Below are 20,046 nucleotides of genomic sequence, written 5' to 3'. Positions count from 1 at the left end.
GAGTGTCTGGCAATTAAAGCCCTCAACTCCAATCGATGATGTAGTAGCACTCAGGGGTTCATACACACACTCATACACTGTATCTACTGTTAGTTTTACAGTATACTGTGCACAGTGTTGTCACCAAACAACCTGAGACTATTCCTTTCCTTTTCACAGACACACACCACACACACATTCACCAAGCAGCGGCTGGCAGTGCCCATTGCTCTGCCAGTCTGTAAGGGGGGAAGGTGTGCATTGAGCTCCGCAGTAATGCCCCTCAATCTCCCCACTGTGAGCATCTTTGCATACCAAAACAAAAAAAACAATTTAGGCAGAAGTGAAATTAGTATAATTGCTGGCAAAGCGGTTTAGCCCACACATCTCACATTTGCGAGGAAGCGATGGAGGCCTACAAACCCCCACATTTGAAAGAGATGGGTGCATGCTGACTGGGAAGGAAGAGGAGGAGGACGAGAAAGGAGAAAAATTAAGCTACGAAAGAAAAAAACAATAACATCACATCACATCACACCGGTGTCCAATTTGCACTATGTATGTTTTAAAGAGGTATTGTTATTATCTGGCCCACATGCTTTGCACAGGCGTCGTAAAAGACAGTCAAGACAGCAAAGGTGAAGTGAGCCAATTTTCCATATCAGAGGTGGTTTGTTTGCCCCAAGCCTGAGTTGTGCCTAAAGTGCCATAACATTACAGCACTCCTACAGATGAGATCAAAGGCTCTAGCGAGGGATTCTCCGTGGTTTTGCTGGCAAGCAGCCGTCCTTTTGCTGAAATATCTTTTCAGGGCTTTCCACACATTGACTGATCACACAAAATGCACTCTTAATAGAGACAGGAAATGCCACATACAAAAACTTCCTTTCTTTCTAAGTATGGGCTAATATTCAGAGATTAAGCTTTCTCGTTAATTATTTTCATTTTAATTAGTAAATCTTAATTAACAATGAACATTTACCCTTAAAATTTTTTGGCTTCAGAATGAAGGAGGGGGGTGAAGAAAGGAGAGAATAAATATGACAATCTTTTTGGGACCTCCGGGCAGGATTACTGATGCAGGCTGCCTTAGTTATTAAACACGTTCTAAATTAAATGCCTCCATGAATTTTGCACAGAAATATATTTTCATAGTTTTGCATGCCAAATGCGACATTTTATTTTTCAGATTCATCTCGCTGCAGTAATTTTAGGGAAATGTCATATAAACAAAGATTTTGTCATTTACCAAAGGAAATTACTATGCGTGGCAGGTTTGGCCATTGCTTTCTCTCTCTCTCTTTCTCCCTTTCCCTCTCCCTCTTTTGCCCCCTATTCTGCCTGTGCCGGTTGTTTCAAGTCAGCAAGCCATAAAAAATCTTTATCTCAGTGAAACACAGCAATTTGGGAGATAATCGAATGGTGACTGGGGGGCACAAACGCCAGTCTGAGGAATTATACCACAATCTCCCCTGCATTTACAACCTTCCTCAAAGCCAGTTGTCACCCTGGAAGGAAAGCCCCCGACTGAAGATTCATTACATCTTTAAGCCAGCACGGTGGCATGGCAGCCTCATCCCCAGATGCAACACAACAGCACACTCCTCCCACAGCTGGTGATGCTAACGCAAAAGCTGCAGCTTCCTTCTCTCTTTCCCAATTGGTTCTCTGTTCTCTGCTCTCCCTCTGTTCCCCACATTTTCATCTCCAAAGACTCCTTTTTCCTCCTACTTAAGAGTCCTAAAACCACAGACACCATCCACACAAAGCAGCAAAAAAGAAATCTTGATATACTGTATAAAAAGAATCTGGTTGAATAGTTTGCATACTGTATAGGGATGCCTTTTGCTCAGTGTTGAACGGTGCCTGCGTGTGAATGTGCCTTTGTTTAATGAAAGGAGTGAAGGAATTTTAAAAACTCGAAAATATGGGAGATCATTTTCCCATTCTCTATCGGTTCCCATACGTCGCAGGATTTCACATAATTACATCATTGGACTGTTTTTGAACAAACAACCCTGCTTTTTTTTTTTTAAAAAGCATTTGTAAACATTTTGAGATTAAGAAGTATGTCACTTCCTGTTTATGTGCTTTCTTTTTCTGTGTGTTTCTCAGTTCACAGTCAAAGAAGCTAACAGACCTTACCTGCCACAGGAACTGTGATGCTGAAGAGGAGGATTCAGGAAGTTCTGTCATATGGCAGTATTTGGCCGTTGCTTCCTCTTGGCCTTCCCCCAGCACTCTGAGTGACGGGTTTTCAATGGTTCTGCTGCTGCACACACACACACACACACACACACACACACACACACACACACACACACACACACACACACACACACACACACACACACACCTGTAACTGTGTTAACAGCCACCTGCATTTTGGACTCTCTGTTGTTGCACTCTGTAGCCAACAGCAGCTCAATCTAATAACAACAAAACACAAAACACTTTCCACTGAGTCTCTCTCTCTCTCTCTCTCTCTCTCTCTCTCTCTCTCTCTCTCTCTCTCTCTCTCAGCCTTTCAATCTTATCAGTGGTAATGTAATAAGCGGTTGCTTCACTCTGTCTCCTCGCCACCTCTCTTAATTCCTCAAAATAAAGCAATATCACAGGGGCCTTGGCCTGCTTGTGACTGGGGATAAGATGCTTGTAAAAGGAAGGATAATTCAGCAAAGAAATGCTCTGCATCAAAGGCAGGCACTGGGTCTTTCTTTTCTTTCTTTCCCTCTATCCCTCCTCACTGTTCGCCTATCAAAAGTATTACATGTGCTTTCATCAGTTCACAACAAGGCGCAATGTGTCTCCTAATGCAATTACTCGACCTCCATTAAATCAGAAACAGTGGAAACAAATGAATTACACATTTGCTACAAAAACCACAAGTCAGCTCTCCTCTTTTTTTTTTCCTTTCATAGGCGTAGGGATAGAAAAAGTGAAATCATTTCTCATTAAATTTCAGGCAGATGTAGCCCTAGGTGATGCATAGAAAGTCTCCCATGTCTAATAGCCACCCACCATTGATATCAGAAGGAATTTACAGGGTTCAAGGCTGTCGAGAGGAGGTCATCTTCGCTAAACTCTGAACCATATTCATCTGACAGGGCTGGTGTCCGACTACCACCCACCCATACAACAACCAAACACGAGAGAAGATACTGATATGTACAGTAGTTTCTTGATTTTATCAGTTCAGGCAGCATGGTAGTCCATAATTACTAAAAACTTAAACATGCTAAGCTGATTTCCCGCAGGGCTTTCGCTGCAAGATTTGATGTGTGATCTCTGACTAAAGTGGATGGACCAAGAATTGATGCGCCTCCAAGCCCAATGACATGGACAGATTTCTGTGCCTTCGAGCCATACTACCCAAAATGCAATGCCCGTCGACAGGAGAAGCCATGCAGAGGACGTATGAATTACATTCCTTATTGAATGCCGGTGGGAATACAAATGCTTTTCACACAATTAATGATTACAATCATGTGACATCAATTGTACATATGAAGAGAAATAAGAAATGGGCCGGACTTACCACTGAAGCAGTGTGTTCAGCCTGGGTTGTGGTGCTTCTCTCACTGCCTCATCACAGTCTCTTTGTGAATGAGGCTCCTTTGAAATATTAAAGTGGATATGTTAACAAACAATGTTAATGCGTTAACTGTCATTAACGTTATCAGCTTACTGGCAGTTTTGTGCAACCAAATCACTCTAATGTATGGTGTAAGATATTCATTTCTGTGACTGGCTTTAATGGAATATTTGTGAAAGATGAGCATTCAAGCATTATCTATCCTATGTTATGGACAAATGTAATAAGACAAAGTATGGTTGGAGGAATATATTGAGCTTGTAAAATGATCTATAAATAGCATACAGTCCCCAAATGAATGTCCTGTGGGCTGTTATACCTATAACTGGAAAAAAAAATGATGCATCCTTCATGCAACATATATACCGTGCATGGGCATTTACCTTAACATTCCCAGTGAAGAAGGCCATTAGTCTCTTCTTTCTCGTTGCCCACTCACTCCTCTTCAATGGTCCCTTCTGAGCCGCTTGCTGAAAGTACGTGTAAACACACACGCATACTTTCTTTGGATGCAGCTTTATGAAACAGTGCAGTGCACCATAATGGCAGAATTAAGCACAAGGAGCAACTGTAATGCAATCTGCAGGCAATCGATACTGAGCCAGGCCCTAAAGACATGTAGCGTTTGATGAGTATTTCTGCCGGTTTTACATTCAGTCAGCACATTCACACTCCCCATTCAGACGCATTGACACTGCTAAGTGACAGCGTCTCACCCTGTAGAGGCTTTGTATGGTAGAATAGAGAAAGAAGAAAAACACTATTATTTTTAAAATAGATGTGAAATCTCTGGTGGATAATGTGCTTTCAATGGGAGGTGGGTGTGGAAACAGTAGGAACTCGCATACATATTATGGCAGAATAAGATAACACTGATCCCAATACTGATACAGTACACATTAGATGCCACTGATTATCCAGTAAGGGAGGATGAGTCAACTGTTGCTGTGGCTTCCAAACGATAGTGAGACATTGTTGAACCATTTTTCCCAATTACTTTCTATTCATATAATTTGGTACTCCTACTCTCTTTTCAAGTGAGATTATAACTAAAAATACAGTGGATAGAAGTTTCTCTATACATATGCGGTAATGTTTGGGTTTCTTTGCGATCTAGATTTGCCAACACAATGGAAACCCCATGTTCTTATATCCTCTCCCATTTCTTTTCTCACTGATGGAATACAAACACTTGTTTTGAAAGGAGCTTCAGATCTTAACGATAGTTCACAATATCCCTATACTCCCCAGTTGGAAAATAAAAGTAGTCACGCTCTATTTTTCCTGAAAAGGGTAAAGAACCAAGAAAAATTCGGCTTCCGTCAGAAACAAATATGCATAATAATGTACATCAAAGTTCAAAGACGAGAACAAACTGTTTCCACAAATAAATTAATTGTGTGAGGAGATCATATGTAGCATAGATTATACAGTTGAAATCCATGCACTCATTCCAAGCCAAGGATGAATGAGTTATCTAACCTTGAATGCATGTTCTACAAAAAGCAATTTCACATGAGTGCATTCAGCTGAGATTCAGACCATCTGCACTGCAAATGAAATGCAGAACTTTTTTGTAAAGGTAGCAGTGGGGGGAAAAAGATTGGGGACAAAAAGCATAGGAAATATGGAAGGAAAGAGGAGGAAAATTAGTTAACCGAGTATATGATACACACACACACGTATACTACACATAAGGACAAAACAGATACGTGTACACATGCACACACTATGTCCATTAGCCACTGATACATAGCATAATGGACATGGCTGATGTGCTGGTGAATATGGGATGATGACACAGATATTCCTCTTTGTAGCCCTGACCTGCTGCAGTGAAAGGCTGCCAAGCGTGATCATGTCAGGCCGCACACACTCCCTCAGCTGCTGAGCGTAGTGGGGGATCACCTCGTCAGCTGTCCTCACTGCAAGAAATAATACGATGGCATCACAAACCTAATACTGTTCGTCAAAAAATAAAATGTTACTCCAGCATTATGCATAATTCTTTGAATAGTATGGCATGCGTCCTATCTTGTCACTCCACCAATAAAAGCTGTTGGAAAAAATATTGTCCAGAGACAAAGAATTCAACAAAGATTTAAACAACTTCCTTGAATAATTCCTTGTTAGCTTTGATGATTGACTTTATGAATGTGTAAAGAAAATACATGTTGGACCATCATACTATACTTATCAGTGTAATACTATACAATACTAACTTATTGCCTCTGAATAAGAAATCACATGCACAAAATAAGTAAAAGCATAGCATTACTTTTTACAGTGCTCTCTCTGCCCATTAGCATCCTTCCTGCTTCAAGTCCAGCCTCTCCTCCCAGCCCAGCACTAGCCCCAGCCTGGGTTTTGGCAATGGTATGGGCCTGGGAGGGCCTGGAGCCTGAGGCATCACCACCACCGTGGAGCAGCAATCGCCGCTGAAGCACAGGATCACCCGCCTTCACCTCCAACACCTCCTCATCCCTGGAGGCTAGCAGCGTACCTGGAGAGATACGCATCAGTGGGCATGCACACACCCAGACACACATACAAACACACACACGCATACACATACTGATGGATGTGCATATTTACCAAATCCAGAAACAGACACACACAGAGGAGTATGTATATACTTTATGTAGGTAGCCAAAGATGTTGTCTGAAGCAGTAGCTCACAAGAATACAATGTAAATAGGGCTAGGTGATATGATCATATATATTGCTAAAATGTTTATCGTAAAAAATGTATTCTATCATTTATATGGTGATGTGGACAAAACAGTGGCCAATGTGCATACTGTAATAGCAACATTCATGTCATTTAGTATCATATTCACATACACCCAACCCAATCTTGATCTTGACACACTCTGTGTCAACATGGGCATTAAACAAGGACCATATTAGCCTGCTTTGCTATTTTTGCTACAGTCATACATTTGCTTGCACATGTTTGATTAAGCAAATTCTGTGGTCTTTAAATGGAAATATCTCATAATGATAATAATCACCTGGAATCATGTGAAAATTATACAAAATGCATGGCTGGAAATGAAATAAACAAATGGAGGTTTTTTACTTAAGAGCAGATGTAAAACAGCGTACATATGGTTGAACTGATGCTGCAAAAATGAGTACAGATATCTAATGTCTTTCTATGCAGGAATCATAGGACTTAGTATGCAATAGTATACTGTAGTATCATAACCTTTGGCATATTGCTGTAAATAAGTGTTTGTGAACAAGCCCATGCATTGAAAGAAAGTTTTCTTCTGCACCATAGTTGAACTAGTTTTTAGTTACAGTAGTAACAAAGCAGAGAAGCATCATCAAACCTGCTTGCTGCGCATCTTTTCAGTTTTGCCGCCTCGTTGGTAGAAAGCAAGAGGTATTCTTTCAGCATCTGTGTATTCAACGTGTGCAGTCCAATGTGTGCAACAGCCAAAGCTGTTATCACTGCCTAATGCTTTTCACACTGAAGCTGATATCAATGCCTAACGCCTTGTTCTTTCGTCTCCAAGCCAAAGCAATAGAATTTATCGAGATAAAAAGGAAGAACTGAAGATCTTAGACAGGCAGATTTCTCCAGGAATTTGTTTTCTGAGAAAATGTCTACAGCACTGGCCACTGTCCATTTCATAAATACTTTGCCGTATTCATGCTCTTTCTTGTGAAATGTGCATGTTGCTTTGTGGCAGGCTGTAAAAGCTAAGACAAAAAGCCTGAGAAGCAGTCACAAAATGTCAGGATCAGTACTGACATACACTGAGCTGGTTCTGCAGCAGCAAAGAAGACTTGCAGCCTACACCGGTGGGAGGCATCCATACAACAGCATAAGGTGATTGTCTTGAGGTCTATTGTAGCTTGGTGAAGTGCTTACTGGCAGTCACCGCAGTTGGACTCCGACAGTACAGAAGTAAGAGCTCTCTCTCTCTTTCTCTTTCTCTCTTCCCTTCCCAGTCTCTCAGCCTATTGCATGGAGGAACTGTTAATCCAAGATCCTCTTTACTTTTTCTGTGGGATTTCATGAACATTCCAAGACAATGGACAGGGCTGCTAATCTCAGTGGTACAGCTAAATCCAAGACAATGGCAAATAATACAAGCTGGCTGAATTCTACCGCGTTGAAGCGGGCCTAAACCCATCACTTGTGCGCTGGAATTACAAGGAAGATGTGCGTCATGTCAACAGGATCTGGTGCGACTGTCTTCATCCAGAACAATGCTAAGCTTAAACCACCTCAATGTTGCCTGGTTGGCTACATATTTAAATGAAACTGAGCTAATGAGAAAAGGCACGCCTACTGTGAGACAATGGCTGTGCTTGGAAATCACTGACTACAAGTGAAGTCTGTTCTAGTCTTATTCTTTGTTCTATGTCAGTGCTGTTTTCAGTGTTAGTGGAAAATATTGTGTCTTATTTTTGTCTGGGTTGTTGATAATTCTACCCTCTCAAGCTTTTCTTAAAGATACTGTACCTTCAGACTGAACCACTCAATGGCACCATTGTTAACAGTGTTGTAAAAGATAGCTTTGATTCCTTTGGGTTCATGATGTTAAAACATGACGTTTATAATCGAGATATAGTAATAATATGCCAATTAAATAGTGATCACAAGGGATTAAAAGAACATTTTATGTCCCAAAATCAAAAATATATATATTTTAAGATATATTAATTTAATGTAAAGCAATTGTTCTAAATTAAAGTAATACAATATGATAGTAAAGTAATTGTTCTAAATCAAAGTTGGAAAAAAATTGTATCGTTGCTCTTTAGATTAGGGCTAACCAATCTGCTGCGTAATACAGGAATACATACCAGGTATATTCATGAAGGTATCGTCCTCATCCAGCAATGCAGCCATTCTTTGATACAGTCTGTTTTCATCAGCATTCATTATTGCTACAAGTCAAAACAATTATAAAATGAGTACACCCTCAACGGTGCTTGTAAAATACATGCATATGTGTGCTTCAAAATTAATTTCTACTTATCAGTCAATCTAAACCACATCTTAACATGCAAACCAAAGATATTAGCTGTGGCTGGAGAGGGGTGAAAATCAAGTGTATGCAGAGGGGTAATGAAAAAAGAGCATTAACATGCCTGTTAGCCAGCCTGTCATCATGTGATGAGATTTGGTTTGGCGAATCCTTTGATATTACACGGCAGTGATATCCAAAAGATACAGGTGAAATGGCTTCTCCATTAATAGCCATGTTTCATTATAACATGCATATTACTCGGCTCCCAAGAGCTCACTTTTAATAGGCCTACTTTAGGAGGGGGCTGCAAACTATTGATGTATCTCTGCGTGTGTCATTTGACGGAGGAAAGAAAAGCCACGGTGGAATGAAAACTGACCAATGATACATGACCTTCGTCAATGACAGCGAGTTTGGGAGCCAATCTCGTGATGCCATCAATTGGTGTATTTACATAGGCTGTCCTGCCGTCAAAAATGGAGGCCTGCTACCAGTGATCTCTCACCTCACTTTAATGAACCGAGGAGAACTATTATGACAGAGAATAGCATACTTAATTCTAGCTCATCTTCAGCGCTGACCCCAGCCATCCTGCGATGCCTTGGGTCTGTCTGCTCTGCTGACGACGGGTCAAAGTAATTTTGTAAGCGTTTATTTCCTGTGGAAAGTGCGAGAGGCGAGAGAATGGGAGTGGGGAATGGGAGAAAGGGTTGGGAGTTGGCAAGGGAGGGGGTGGCAGGAAAAGGAAAGAGGGGAGTTGTACAGGTTCAGGTTAGTGGTTATTAGAAGCACATGAAGCGAAATGTTAATTTTGAAACCCACACTGTCCAAGGGCAGGTTGCAGCGGCTGCTACCAGATAAGGCAGAGCCAAGATGAGACAGGAGTATGGAGGCAGAAAGAGAGAACTGGGAAAGAGATGGCTGGGTTTCTCAGTGCACCTCTCCACGGCCTGCGGTGCTCTGGGGCCTAATTAGCATGCCGCAAAAGGTCACGGCAGGCAATCTCTTAAATACAACTGCCATATGTTTTCCGTGTTCAAAAGGAACTAATGAGAAAGTCTACAAGCTCAAAAGTACCTGGAATTTCAAAGACAATACCTTCTAAATACTCCTAGGTCAGCGGCCTAGAGGACCGGGCAAGTTTGGAGGAAGAGATCCAAAGGAAAATAACCTAAGCCCATGTCTCATTGACTTCTTATTAGCAATCACTGACCTATGGGTATCAAGTCTGCTCCACAGAGTTTATGGATATCCAATGGCTCCGGGGCTCTTTCTATTAAGGGTACACCCCACCGACCAGCTTTCTTAACCCCAAATCATTCTCATTACAGGCCCTGAATATTTCACTCCAATCTAAATTGCTTTACTTGTATTTCTCAGGTTATGGGGCAAAAAAATGCAGAGTGCATTAAATCATGTCATATATTCCACACAAGGATCGCCTTTATAGAAGTCTGTGGGTATCTGCGTTTGGACGCATAAAAATGTGAGTAAGTATGTTTGCATAGGAGCACCACTGGCCCACTAGGCCACTACCCAAAAAAGCTCACAGGGATTCTTCCGTGCTCAAAGAGTGTAAAAAATCTTGCATGAGGTGTTTACACATACTGTCCTTGCTTGAAGTAAGGAAGTAAGGACTGAGAAACTTATTAAACCAGGAGCAGCTGTATGACTCCTCAACAGCTCCATAAATTGACTGTGAAATTCACATGTTAAATCCCTCTACATCGTTAACAAAGAGTTTGAACAATTTCTCCATAAATAGCTCCGAGGTTATGAAACCCTTTTTTCAAACACAAATTTGCATAATGGTGGTAGCTTCGTGGATCGCGTTTTTGAATCATATCTGTGATTTACTCAAATAGGCTGGCTGTCCTCGAGTTCATCTCTCTAATGAGAATTTCAAATCTCTCTTCTCATATACACATTATCAATAACTAGCACTTCTTGCCAGCCAGAGTTACTGCTAACAGGGAATGAGAGATAATGAACGATTTTGGTAAAGTGTCACAAACATGGAACAATCTGCCTTTGTGATCTTCCAATATGCATATTCACACTCCCTCATGAAAAAGTGTTGCTTATTTTGTACTTGTTTATGTAAATCCTATATCCAGCATGTGACACATGTAATGCACTTTGAAACATTTATGTAATAAGATGGTGTACGTAGCATTAAGCAAAAAAGCAACAAAAAATAATCATAAAGTGACTGTAGATATGAAATGCATCACATTTTCCTGAGTTCTAATATCAATACACTACCACATGGTTAAGTTCATTTTGAATGCTTTAAGGGTTTGGCAAGTGGCCTAATTTGCATTTCCAATTAATAGAAAAAAAGAAGAGAGGAAAATCTGCTTAATTTAACTAATCTCTAATCATCAACATGTCACTATATGTTTAAAAGGGTGTCTATATTAAAACACTTTGAGACAGTGGATCTTGTGTTTGCACTAAAACAAACATTTTGAAAATGAGTTAGTCGCGTTTTCTTAATTTTATGAACAGTGTTCCTTCAATTTGACTTTATTGTGGAACAGAATGTATTGAGGGATCACTGTGTATAAAACAATAGGACATCATGGCTCCCTGTATTGGGGGGATCCTCATGCTGTCAGTCTTGGAAAGAGAGAGGAAAAGAGAAAGCCAGAACAAGCAGACTTTCACTGTCAATCGTATCTGACTATTTGACCTTACCTACACTCGACAGCATCCATGATTTTATTGAGAAGAACAAAACAAAACAAAAACAAAGATGACAATGTCTGCAATGGTTGATTGCTTTGCTAAGCCATTATCTCCAGCCAGTGAAAAACTCTTTAATAATTACTGGTTTAGATGAAGAAAATATACTTTATCATATATGCAAATGGTCTGACATCCTTGACCGGATAGAAAATAATTTTTGTTCATATGCTGGCAAGTTCCATGCACCATGGTAAAGTGTAATCATACCTCTTGTGCATAACATCATGACAATAATTGCTAATAATTACTTGCCATGCACAGCAGAAAGAAAATAAACCACATTAAATCAAGAATCCTACATGTGACTCATCCCTGAGAAAACTGGCATGCTCACAACCTTGAACACATCCTAATTTACCATCCCATTCCTCAAGAGTTCTCCCTGACATACTGAATTATAAGGGGGCATATTCGTATGCCTGATTGGCCTTAAGCCGTGTTTCGGGGGCGTTGTGAGTACACCACACAGACAGCGGATCGGCTTGGTAGCGTAGTAGCGTATGTAAATGCACTCTCCTATGACTCCAGCCCACCACAAGGCATGTAGCCGAGAGTGGGAGTCAAGGCTGATTGTGTCGAGGGTACTTCTAGATAGAGATAGAACACCCACTACTGTAGTGTTCTCCAGCTGAGGAAGAAGTTATATGAGGGTTGCTTGTTAGGACATGCTTGCTTTGGAATGCTGGGACCATGGGCCCCTCGAATGGAGAGAGAGAGAGAGAGAGAGAGAGAAAGAAAGAGGAAGTGAGAGAAAGGTTAGATCAGGAACATTTCTACTGTCAACAAATTTGAGGCTAATGAAAAATGAAGCTTCACCTCTTTCTTTGGCAGGGGCTTGCAGCTCCATTTTTTTTGGGTGAGCTGGAAGGGTGCTATCTGGCCTGTCACCTCGAATTTCTCTCCCCAGCCAAACCGGAGGAACAGAAAGCTCGGTGCTTCCTCCTCCATCGAAGGCTGGGTTTTCTATGCCCACCACGGCGGCTCTCTCCTCTCTCCCTGACAAAATAAGTAGAAACATAAATGAAAATACAAACATTGACATGAATGGGCTATACAAGCAGTTAGGTCAAAGTGACTCGTAAAAAAACAAAAAAAAAACAAAGCACATTTAATGGCAACAAAATGTTTCCATTGGTGACTTCTCTGCACCAAAATGTTCAAGCGCATCCTCCTCGAATGACACTAAAACACAATTAGGTTAAAATTAAATCAGAATATTGCAAAGGAGGAGAAAAAAAAGAGAAGAAGAAATGATTAAAATAATTACAAATTGCGCCCTGACAAGCAAGAGCAAAATTTAGCCCAAAGCCATTTGTCTGTAATTAGTTAATTAATCCTTACACAAATTATGAGCAATAACTCATCAAGCAGGACTCACCCATCAGAAATTCAGCCGACTTGGATTTCTTCTGCTTAGGTTGCTGCAGAGCCTTCTGCTGTAACTTCTGGAGGGAAATTGTTAAATGAATAAATTAGCTGCAGAATGAAGATCATCATTTATGATCCGCAACTAACGCAGTATTTTAAATATGGGACGACACTAAAATGTCATTTAATTTACATCGCCGCTAAAGGGGTCAAGCACTAATTGAACAACAGGAGTGGAAAAGAATTTAATCATAAATAGATAAGAAAAGTTGACATGAATGTGTAATGAAGGTCACATTAAAATACTTCCTCCTTGTTTCTAAAATGAATAGGACACAACACTCTCTCCTGGAAAATGATGTATTTTTTACACAGGACGCATGAGAGTACATAGTCTTGGTGTGCAAATGAGTATGGAAATCCAGACAAACTTCTCATTAGATGGATTCACATGAACTAAAAAAATCTCAAAGGAGAGAGAAAAAAGAATCTTAACACTGTGTCAGGCCCATTGCATCTTGTAAAATGTGGAGAGTTTTGTGTATAATCACTTTAATATATAATTCCTGTGTGAAGCATGATAAAAGCAAATGTGACACAAAGTTGATCCATCTATCTATCTATCTATCTATCTATCTATTTATACACACATGCTAAGTGTGCTGAGACTTGTAGGTGGTCTACATGGCATGGCATCTTCTTGGCATGGAATGGAAAGAAAAAGAAGAAATGTATTAAAGCAAGTATGGGTTTCTTTGAAATCAAGAGTGGAACAAGCTCTGCAGCCCCACATTTCTCTCATTTCTGCGGACGAGCAGAACAATAAGAAAGCTGAGGTAAAAGGCATAAGTAGTTGTTTTCGTTATGGATATGTTTACATAAGAATGCACAATATAAAAGAGCTCCGTTGCTCAAAGCGTATGGAGCTTTTTAAAGCATCGTTTTATGCAGATTTCAATGATGAACTGTGCTCATGCCCATGAACAGCATGTATTTGTATACAATATTTAATTTCAAAGGCAAAATCAAGGGGCATAATGGGGGGGGGGGGGGGGGGGGGGGGCTCATTTCAACTCTAAATGACAGAGCAATTAAAATAGAGAAGGACTACTTCCAGACCAATCTGGTAAGAGGAGTTTTTGTAAATCTGTTTTTACATTCAACAAGCCCTACAGCAAGACATTCATTTATACCACTGAGATTAATGCTTATCTAATTGTAACTTATTTAAAAACCATTTTCATTTCGACTGGGTACCAATCAGTTTTTTTGAGTATCACATACTGGAGAGTATGAGAATGGCAAAGTCGGCAACAGTGGTGATGGTCTCCCTGTGTTTTCTTTCATTTTCTTATTTTTCCTTGCACCAGACATACCTTTCTGCAAGACACATATTGTTTATGTCCATATGTAAATTCAGAAACTCCATAAAACCATTATGTGAAAATGAATCAGGTAATTTTACTAATAAAAAAAATGAAAGCAGTCATTTTAAATAAGCTACATAACAACTGCATTCATTATATAGTAATACAATTTGATTGTAATTGGACAGAGACAATTCTGAGAAACCATATCGAATACATTTAAAATAATGTTCCTCTACAGTAAATTAAATTTTTACTTGATACAGTCACATTGTCATTAACAACCTATCCTGTATAAGATATTGTTTGAGTTTACATATTATTTTGCCAGTGTAATTAATCATCAAATTGGAACAATGAAGGAATATTACACTCTTTATTTTCAAATTATTGCTTTCACCCTTAAGGCTAAAGGCACTTTGGAGAGATCAAAGGAGAAATCACATTAAGTTTTATCTCAGGCTATACAAATGCATTTTGTTTATCACCCTTACTACTGCACAGACTAATCTATAGTATCATACCCGTCTTAATGTATAGCTAGAATTGTAAGAATATTACTTGAGTAAGTTTTATAAAGTCCTTGTGTTTTTTTCTTTTATGTAATTTTCATATCAGATCATACAAGATCTCCTCCGGGCACAGTTTTGTTTTGGTCTCGGTTCTAACAGTGCCCATGTTTCTTACTATGCAAAGTAAATTAGCTCCATGTCCTGCAAATGTCAATACATCCTCTGATTACTATGAATGTATTCTTGCCTTAAGTTCAGTTACAATGGGGAAAAAAACTGTAAACACACAAGGGAAAGAACACAGAAGGAATACAGTACATACACCCCAGGCCTAAAGCTCTGGGTCATTGTCACTAGAAATCTAATCCACACAGCTCCATGTGAGCACTCTCTGTCTAGAGAGCTAAGAAAAATGCCTGGTTCTCATCTCATTCCCTAGACCCCACTGACATTGACAGCATGCTCCTTGTAAAACAAGGACTGTTGTTTAATGTGCCATAACTGGATGGAACATGCAGATGTTGCATTTCTGAAACGATAAACAACATTTCAATCCTGAGGAGAAAAAAAGAATCACAGAGGGTTCATGAAATAAACTGGAGGTAGGAATGGCTGCTCAATACTACGGTGATGGCAGCAGAGTAAATTGCCTCAGTGCAGGGTCACATTTTAATTTCCCTGTCATATTGCATACAAATATGTTAAAGTGATAGTGCTGCACCAAAATCATGTGCCAGGAAATTTGGGTATATTAAAACGTACGTACAGTAGGATAACAAAATCGCGAGTTCATTCTGCATCTATACATGCCCCCTTAAGCCGTCACACTTTCTTCTGTGCAAAACACAAACTGCTTACTTTGCAGTCAACATGAGAAAAAAATCATTTATAACTGGTGACAAAAAAAATCCATGACTTTTTTTTCTCCCTTTCTTCTATAAATGTGATTGTTGTCAAAAGGAATTGAGCACAACAATGCCTTGTTCAGTTCTTGTTGCATTCAAAGGCATAGCTAGAAGGGCTTGGGGAAGACCGCTTGCTGCTAGGGGCTGGTGGGCACAGACCAGCTAGAAAGTGAATTTTGCATACTGTACGGATCATCGCCCAGTTCAGCCCAGTCACATTGAATCTGCCATCAACCAATTGTGCTTCATGAAACCGTCAACCCTCATTTACGTCTGCCTGTTTTCTTCCCCACGCAGCTGTAAACAAGGCCCCAGCTTTGAGCTGTCTTCCTCTGTCCCTGTGCGCGCTGCTTGCCAGGGGAGCGCAGACAGCAGAACCTCGTCTTCACAGAGCTACTTGAAGCCATTTCCAGACAAGCACCCTGTGTGCTAGGCATAGGAGTCAAGGACAAGAGTGTTTCTGGAAATGACAGGAGTTTTGAGAGCCTTGCATAGAGATCCCTGCACATGTTTTGTCTCTTCCTTGAGTTCTAATTTAGTCCATAATATTAGGTCTGTGTATGTTTAAAGGCTTTTCTGTCAGTGGATTCCTCAGAGCGATATTGATCAGAATTGTAATGTAAATGAATGTGTGACTGAATAAAATAAAATTATTGTAATAAATGTATTAAAAAATAAAAAAACATCAGAAAGATGAGTCTCAATGCCTTGCTTAATCAATATATATATATATATATATATATATATATAAGTTAATTTCATTTTAATATTTATAAAGTCTCTTTTCATCTATCACCATAATAGAAATGACCTTATCAATAAAATGTCATGAGAATAATGAAAAAATCTACAAAGCATCTTTTTTCAAATCACTCCAGATAAGGTTAGCATTTTGTTTCAAAGGCACAGAGAGCCAATTCTACCCTTAAAACATGAAACCATCTTAATTTGTAGAGCAGTTACATGTGCATGGTAATTGTGACCCACCAAACAGTTTCTTATTAAACAACAACCGCGTCAGTTGGTGTAGACAGAAAACATAATTAGTATTCAAGCTTAATTAATCCACGCTGGCCCCCTTTAAGTGAATTAGTCAATTATTTATGCATGTGTGCTCCTTTGATGCTAACAGATTATGTATGTTACTGAGGGAAAAAAAACCTTGCAAAATGACTTTGAAAACTTTCCACCATAAAATGTCACTACAAGCTTCAGCACCGACTTAGAAATGTCATTGAAAACCATGAATGCTGAATTATTGTGGGGAAAAAATGGACATAACTGTGACACATCTACAAATTCTCATTGTTGCCAAATCACCATGTTAAATATGTCAGTGCCAGTGAAGGAAAACCTTCATTGTACAAAATCCAGGGCAAGAGATAAAAATAAAACAGCCAATATGTACTTTCTGTGTGCTCTAATCTGTGGAATGGAAATCTAACACAGGTCGGATCAAGGTCTTTCCTGGGATCATGGGAACTCCTTGGGATTTTCAAGAGCCTTTTTGTTTTTACCCTTGAGAACCAAGCACTGGCCTCTGTGCCCCTCAATCCCCCATTGAGAACCGAGAGGCAGCTCAGAGGAATGCTAAATGTCAATGGTCAGACTGCACCAGCACCTTCAGTGAGAGAGATGGAGGTACAAGGCCTGACCTCTTTGTGCTCAGCTACGCTTGCTATGAGGGGCCAGAAGTGAAACTGTACTCACACTGCTAAAGGTGTCCATCTCCATAAACTGCAAATGATCATCACTGGTTGACCCTGACCTCTGAACAATGGCACGGTCTGCAAAACAGAATGTGTGAAAATACAGTGAGAAATGCGTCCAAACAAATACGATAAATCCAATGTTGTATGGCTCCCAATAATCTGAAGAGCATGTGAGGAGAATCTGTTATTGACATTGAACAAAAACTTTCAATTTGGCTTATAATTCAGAGTTTGTTGATGTTATTAGAGCTGGAATTTGCAAGAGCTCTTTCTATGCAGCACAAAATCCTTCATTCCATGCAGCGTTACACTATCTCTCCACTGCTTGTGTGTTTAAACCTGTTATCTCTGCAATGCATCTTAGAGAATAAAAGACAATAAACACCATTTATTATCACAGATAACAAATTATTTGCCCTAATTATTCAAATAGTTTATTCATTTACATCTGATACAATATCATTTGGTATTTTTATCGTCTTTTTCCTATGGTAATTCACATGGCTTGCACAAGTTTCTGCTGAAATAGCAAAACAAACCCCAGGCAAAATGTGAAAGATTATCCCATACCATGCGAGCTAGGATGAAATGCTATACTTTTTCACACTGAACACTGCTCCACTGGGTGTGATTGAAAAACATGTAAAGCTATTGAATCTGTGGTTTGTATATGTGAGGGCAAAATGAGTGTTGTAACAAGTGGGCCAGTGTTTTTGTAATTGTTTCAAATTACACTCAGCGTAATAACTCAGTGAAAGCAGAGCCAGTGTGCGGTCCGTACACATTAACTCGGCAAAGACCACAGGATATCCATGCACCTTATCACGGCCCACAAAAAAAAACCTGATTGTGTAAATAACTGTGGAGACTAAAACTCCTCAGCTATATTTCCAGCTGTATCTATTTGTGTCCAATGGCGCTTATCACCAGCTACACAGAAGAACGATAATACTTTTAGATAAAGAGGTACTTTGGAGCATTTCCGTTACATGTGTATTTTATTGAATTAAAGACAGCCTTAAATTCCTGTTTTTAATTTGCTGAACTGTTTTTCTGGGTTACTACTAATAGGCGTGTGTGTGTGTGTGTGTGTGTGTGTGTGTGTGTGTGTGTGTGTGTGTGTGTGTGTGTTTTTGTGTGTGTACAAATGTTTTTTTACAGGCTGTAAAATTGTGATGCTGTGAGAAAAATAAGTACATAAGTTGTTAAAACTGCATGCCTCCTGCCAAACACTGTCTCCCTAACCAATGAGATTGCCAACATCATTAACCACATAAATGACTGACTCACTTTTCTACTTGAGGTTTGGGCTTTCTGTCAAAAAGTCATATGCAAATGTTTTTCAGTGTGTGCAACAAACCCCTTAAGTCTTACAGAGTATGATGTACTTGCTGGACTTGAGCGAGTCCCAATCCAAAGAGATGGCCTTGTATGAGTTCCCTGCTTTTATCTCATGTACTTACTAAACAATATACCCATGCAAACACACTGCCAAGGCCAGACAGCACGCAGCGAAAGCAGCTATATATGGTTTCCTTGCAGATGTACTTGTTTTTGACCCATACACCGCAGAGCAGTTTGCTTGTTTAATCTCAGCTTGATGCCAGGAATAAGCATTCAGAGTTTCAGAGTTGGTCAGAGTTTAACAGTTGAAAGGCAACACTGCTGTGATTGCTGTAATCTCAGTGTGATGCCTTTTTCTAGACCTTCTTACATTTAAAAAAATGATATTTTTGTTTTTTTATACGGCCTGTTTGACTATACCTTTATTCACTTTCTGTCTTTTTGAGCCTGTCTCTTTAAGACCCCCTCCTGAAAAAAGCCCAGTCTGTTCTGATTGGTCAGTGTTTCCAGGTCTCCGCATCTGCACTATCTGCGTCTCTGCACTCATTGCAGCCAAGAATGAATGCACCTCTTTTTTCACTTTAAAAATCTCTGAAAACATTGTGTGTGTAATATCTTTTCTGTCATTCTTTTATTTCCCATTGAAGTAACTTGTAAATCGCTTGAAGTGTGTCATTTTTGTGAGCTAACGTTACAATGATTTGAATTAGAATACCCTCAGCAACAAGGAGGAAAGTGGTAAAATATCAAGAAGACAATCAAATTAGTTGAATTTCTTCAAAACAGAAGGTCAGTCCACAGCTTGTGGGGCACTTGTGCTGTGCAGTGAAAGGAGTATGGTCAATTATAATTCCCATCATTGTGGGCATATTTACTAGGCTACATTGTCATGACAGACGATGCAACAATATTTTGGTGCTCTGAACATAATGCTTTTTATTATGTCATTCTTGTTTAGGTTCAACAGAGCAGCACCTCTGTGTAATCCGTGCACCAGGCACTGTGGTTTTGGTGCATTTTGTGACCCTTTTTTTTGACCTAATAAAGTATTCTGGCACCTCCTGATTTACAAAATCAACCACTGACTTTAATGAATAGGGAAGTTATTTTATATCCCTGACGTCTTTGACATCATGAGCCAAATAACTGACCTAAAGTCTAAATCAAACAATTGATCTAAAGAAATAAGGTATGTACATTGTTCCTCTAAAATGACATGCTACTATATTTGACTTGCAACCATTTTATCCCCCTTGTCTCCCTCTTCTGCCCTCAGAATGACCATCTCCTCTGTCATCTTGTCAGCTAAGCTCAATCAACCCTTAATCCAGGATGACAGCGGGGTCTGTGTTGTACTAGTCAAGCCACTCCCCCTTTTCTATGGCATAGTGCGACCTGAAATCTTTACTTGACATTCTTTTTTCTTCTCCACGAACATGGATAAGGGATGTAATTCAATAGTCACTGAGGGACAGGGCACCACACACCAAATGCTATTTTATTTCCTTGTGGACAGAGGCCT

General features: G+C 39.7%; 1 protein-coding gene across 1 annotated transcript in view; it reads right to left on the bottom strand.

Annotated features, from left to right (window-relative positions):
* The window catches only part of ofcc1 (orofacial cleft 1 candidate 1), a gene marked incomplete at both ends in the record, with an annotated part of 92,931 nt that overhangs the window by 64,471 nt on the left and 8,414 nt on the right, over positions 1–20,046 (bottom strand). Inside the window, 6 exons of the mRNA XM_083936403.1 lie at positions 5,402–5,499; positions 5,853–6,077; positions 8,399–8,482; positions 9,119–9,223; positions 12,133–12,312; positions 12,695–12,761. Coding sequence (XP_083792529.1) covers positions 5,402–5,499; positions 5,853–6,077; positions 8,399–8,482; positions 9,119–9,223; positions 12,133–12,312; positions 12,695–12,761 — 759 coding nt within the window. The remainder of the gene's footprint in view (positions 1–5,401; positions 5,500–5,852; positions 6,078–8,398; positions 8,483–9,118; positions 9,224–12,132; positions 12,313–12,694; positions 12,762–20,046) is intronic.

Source organism: Echiichthys vipera (genome assembly GCF_963691815.1).
Source record: "Echiichthys vipera genome assembly, chromosome: 21".
Taxonomy (NCBI): domain Eukaryota; kingdom Metazoa; phylum Chordata; class Actinopteri; order Perciformes; family Trachinidae; genus Echiichthys; species Echiichthys vipera.
The sequence above is the reverse complement of the archived record's forward strand: the minus strand, read 5'-3'. Positions and strand labels throughout refer to the sequence as shown.